Source organism: Diadema setosum, chromosome 2, assembly GCF_964275005.1.
Source record: "Diadema setosum chromosome 2, eeDiaSeto1, whole genome shotgun sequence".
In the NCBI taxonomy this organism is placed as follows: Eukaryota; Metazoa; Echinodermata; class Echinoidea; order Diadematoida; family Diadematidae; genus Diadema; species Diadema setosum.
Window position 1 is genome coordinate 47258199 of NC_092686.1, and position 5183 is coordinate 47263381.

Below are 5183 nucleotides of genomic sequence, written 5' to 3' on the forward strand. Positions count from 1 at the left end.
ATTGCCGCGCGAATCGGCAGCAACCAACGAATCGTGTCAGATCCGCTGCGTGAGTTCAGGCAAATCACACATTCGCAGGCTAGACCTTGTTTATACGTGCGTTGCAACCCAATACTTATTGAGAAGCATTCGTGTACTGCTGCGAGCCATTTCTGGTAACGTATCAGCGTTGTATGTTTTATCTGCCCTGTTATTGACATAGGTAGGCCCCCTACTGGAAAAAGGTGCTCGTATAGGAGTCACACATTCCACCACGACGCAAGGAGCCTAAAGAGCATAATTATATGCGCAAGACATCGCTACGGTAGTCGCAACTCGCACACGTTGTATTGTGCAAATCCGGGTGTTGCCAACGGAGTCGGATTAGTCGTGGATGTATGCTTGTATAGTTGGCCATCATGTCGCAGGTTGGATCGAGATATGCGATCTGGTTCTTCGTGAGTCTGCTCTTGATCTCCTTTCTAGTGCCCAAGTGCTGGATCTTGATGAGGGACAACACGTACCTCTTGAACGAGCACGATAGGCTGTACAACGAGAACCAGGATTTGTCGAACGATCTGCAGCTCGTTCGCGAGGAGAACACCAAAACCAAAGACGGTGAAGAGAAGGCTCGTAAAGAAGGCCAAACTAAGATAGATGAGGCAAACGCGGCCAAGACCAAGGCCGAAGAGGAGCTAAAAAAAGTAAAAGCTGAGAAGGACAAGGTAACCGCAGAAAAGGATAAGTTAGCCAAGGAGAAGGAGGATGCTGTTAGTAAACAGAAGGAAGCAGAAGAAAAAGGAGCGGCACTACAGGTAGGCTAGATCGATCAGGCGCCAAAACACCACACCACACCACACACAACAGACCACACATACAACACACACGCACACACCCACACATACACACACACATACACAACATAGACAACGCAATACATACAAACATAATTATACTTGTAGTCTTGTACACACAGACAGGACCTATTATATAGGATAAGACACATAACTTAGATGAAGAAGCACTGAATAAAAAGTGAACCTAATCTCCATCGTCAAAGTTACTAACACAAATTTACTCAGTAGGCGTTTTCACATCAGCCCGATAAAAATCCAAGCTCGAAATATTTTCCGCGATTGCGAATGAGAGCGCTATTTCATTTCTTATTCACATCAGCCCGAAGAGGGGGTAGCCCGAATAGTTAAAAATTTGAAAATAGCTAATTCGACATTTGAGTATGTGCAAACAGCATCAGAATGTGTGTGCCCTCTCAAAAATTCCTGTGTGCAGTTTGCCTTGATCAATCGGGTCACACACACTAGGCATGATGGGATTCATCGCGCTAATTTCTCGAGTCGTTTTCACATTATCAAATAGCGCGCTACTATCCCGCTACTATCCCGCTATTTCAGAAATTTCCCAAGTTGGAGTCGATAAATTTTCTCGATCAGAGCGATACAATTAGCGCCCTAATTTGTGTTCACATTATCAAATAGCGCGCTATTTCGCTATCAGGAAAATTTCTCAAGTCAGAATATAGCGCGCTATTTCGAAACATCGGACTGATGTGAAAACGCCTGATGTTCCCTTCTGTAGTGTGGCTACCTCCAGTCCAAGCGCGTATAAAATTCTGCACTGATTTTACTTACTTTATTGTCAAATTACAATTACTGTAAGTTATACTGATTCTTTCACTAATATATTAAATTCCAGGTCATACTGGCATCTCAAGATTTATATCACTGGACTAGAGTTCACAAATCTGTGTATCTCCGTTGTTTGCACATCATCACTGGATATCCTACCATCAAACACAGACGCAATGTAATACATTTGGACGGTTAGGATATTTTTCTACAGCTTTTTAATAGTATCTGCTTCCGCATCTATAAGCCCCGGCTGAAAAGAGGACCTTGCAACAGGGAGGTGCTTGCAACATGCTTGCAACGTGGCACGAAAGCGGTTCCATTATCTACTCTTTTTTTTTGGGGGGGGGGGGGGGGGGCATGTTCCATGGTACTGCCTTGAAGTTGGTAACAATAGTGACTGCGGCAGTGAATCGAAAACAACCGCTTCAGTGCTCTGTGGTTCCGTCGAGTAGAAGCTTGCGGCATGCGGAGCTTGCCACTACTTTGAAAGGAAAGTAAATATGCAATATAGAGTGTGTATACAGTAATCCACTGAAGTATACCCATACTCGTCATTTCGTTCTAGTGTACATACGCGAGATTAAATACGTGCGTGTATTTAAACCAACATCAGAATTCCTGTAATGTTGCATTATTTTCATGTATACCAATTAAGCGTGATTGTTCTGAATAATATGATAGCAGATAATCATTAAAACTTTCCGGCAAGCAATTATGTTAACTGGTATCCTGAACATCGAAAATGTTAAAACACGGAACATTATCATACTCCATAAAAGCAATACTTCAACACATTGATAATGCTTTCACGTTGATGAGCAATAATTAACGTGCGATGTACTGTATCAGCCAACAATGTGACAGCTTCAATCGCTTTTAATGGAAAAAAAAAAACTAACAAGCGGAATGTCTAAAGGACTATATAACATGATGTGCTAGAGTGAAAACACATTCGATATATTATATATTTTTTCCCGATTAAAAACCGTATTATCTCAGTACGGTCAATTAATTTTCCGTCCTCCATTTTCGCTGACATGACCCCCAACCCAACCCGGCACCCCATTACTATATATCCCTATGTGAACAGGATTTACGAAAAACAAGAAAAGAACTCTAAGAAGAAGAAGAAGAAAATGGATGCCTCTTCTTTCGAACTGAAGAAAGGCGAATTGCAGTTGATATAATCTTGTCCTATTAACCCTCTGTATACCAACAACACTGGACATTTTAACGTTGTGAGATTTTCTGAAAACTGAAAACACACAAAGGGTTAATAATATTATTATCGAGACAGCGTTCACCCATCTTTTTCGACGATTGGGTCTGAATAAGAGCTTGCGTAAAAGATGCAGACTCTCTCGAATAGAATGTGTTCTCAAACGATATTACAAAATACACTGTAGTCGATTTTAATCATGGTTCGGGATTTGTCAAGCAATGTGACGAAACACCCACGACAGATTTTGATCCAATATTAAATCATAAGCAACGGCATGGCTGTAATGGAGATGTCATCATGTCAACCCCTTTCATCGGGATGATATTTCATATCTGACATTTTGATTCAGCTTCTTAATGGTGTGATTTAAGAAGCAATTCCCACCTTTTTAACATGCCATAAATATTGCACGAAAACATAAATCATGAATATCAAACAGCGCATGAACTTTGGACTACATGATTTTTTTTTTTCCTCAATGAACATGGTATTAAATGCTTACGTGAAAACACAGCCCATTGTGCAAAGGCTTCTGCGTTGGAAATGTAGAATTATGTTTTGTTTTTGTTTTTTTTTAGTAAATCTTCCACAGTTTGCTTGTGTTGTTAGGAAATATAACTGCTTTAGTGGTTTGTATATATACAAATGTACAAAATTTGTGAACATTGATGGTACCTACTGCGTACATACATTTTGATTACTAGTACTGTTCACCATCCACCATTTTGTACATTGTCATCAATCACTGGAGATGTCAAAGAGACAAACTGGAATGATTGTTTTCAGGCCTTGGTGTTTTTGAAGCGTTTGTGGGCTTGGAATCCTGTCTGTAACAGAAATTGTATGCCTTGGTTTCAAGGTCGTGAGCTCGGCCATCAAACTGACGAATATTAGTGATATCCATAGCAATTAGCGAAATTGTAACGCACGAATGAAACGTTGCAGCTACAGTTCGCATTACCGAGGCACCACGTTCCGTTCTTATAGTAGTAACGTTGTGCTATCTTGATTCGAACTCAGTCTCATGGTCGCAAATTATATGAATCCGTTCAGAACAGTATATTGATTAGTGATGTTGATCAGTATTCGTTTATAAGAGTTATCGTCGCAATGACTGCCGCATCAAATGTTTATGAAATCTCCTTCACCGTTCCCATTTCATTTCTTTTCCCACTATATATATATATATATATATATATATTATATATCCCACTATATATATATGTATATATATATATATATATATATATTATATATCCCACTATATATATATATATATATATATATATATATATATATATATTATGGATAAATTTCCCACTATATATGTATAAAAGTCTACACTACATAGTCTATGTATTGATATTTGATTGATTGATTAATTTTTGACAGTTCGTGTGTGATATGATAGTACATTGTATGTATATTTTGTGTTGCGGTAATGTAAAACTTCAGTATTGTTTTTTGTACCCCATGTACGTGTCTTAACCTGCCATTCGTTTTGAATAAAATGGTGGACCTGTTTGTTTGTTTTTTGTTTTTTTTACATGTCATTCTAACACTTCTTTGAACTTGAATAAAGTCATGATTAAACAACAACTGTCACCTTTCTACATTTCAACTCTCCTATAACTCTGTATGCAGAAACAACTTGACGAAGCCAAGGCTGCTCTAGAAAAACAGGAAGAAACAAAAAAGGAGGAGAAAAAGGAGAAAGAGGAGAAACCAGCGGAAGAGGCCAAGAAAGAGGAGGAGAAGAAAAGTAAACGTCGTCTTCTTTGGGTACTCTCAAGAACTTCATAACGCAAGTTGTGTAAACCAGACGACCCATACTGTGTTATGGCCTTTCGGTACCCGGCTTCGGTACAAACAACATCACGTGACCAGCAATAAGGAGCAACGGGAGCGCCGTTTACAGGCATATACAAGTCAAGATATTGTCGGGTTGAATTTTCGCCTTAAATAATAATGTTTTACTACTTTTTGTAAGTTTGAGTGTCTTTGGTCGGCCTGAAATGAATTGAGAGGAATACACCTTGTAATAACTAAGAAAGACTAAAAGTCTACACTAATTATCGATTATCACAGCCATGGGTTTGGTCCAATCATTACGAACTATGGGTTCCTTACATCGTTAAGTGACATGGCGATAGTTTACTACTCTGTTTATATATTACTCTGATGAAGAATGTGGTCTTACCAATCTGTCTTTCATCATTCTGACCTTTTACACGCCTGATTATACTCAATAATGAAACAAGGAACCAACATTTATGGATGGCAATCTTTTTGAAGAAAATGAAATAATGATTACCGACGCCCGACGGACTGCG

At 39.0% G+C, this 5183-nt stretch overlaps 1 protein-coding gene across 1 annotated transcript; it reads left to right on the top strand.

Moving 5' to 3' along the window:
* Positions 1 to 236: 236 nt before the first annotated feature.
* On the top strand, positions 237 to 4965 carry LOC140246077 (uncharacterized). Its single transcript, XM_072325522.1, has 2 exons — positions 237 to 794; positions 4495 to 4965. The coding sequence occupies exons 1-2, from the start codon at positions 399 to 401 to the stop codon at positions 4651 to 4653; spliced, it is 555 nt and encodes a 184-aa protein (XP_072181623.1). The 5' UTR covers positions 237 to 398; the 3' UTR covers positions 4654 to 4965.
* Positions 4966 to 5183: the final 218 nt, after the last annotated feature.

Excerpts from the sequence above, each read along its gene's own strand:
- LOC140246077 (XM_072325522.1), top strand. The coding sequence starts at position 399 with ATGTCGCAGGTTGGATCGAGATATGCGATCTGGTTCTTCGTGAGTCTG. Across the intron at positions 795-4,494 it reads AAAAAGGAGCGGCACTACAG|AAACAACTTGACGAAGCCAA; the intron begins GTAGGCTAGATC and ends CTCTGTATGCAG.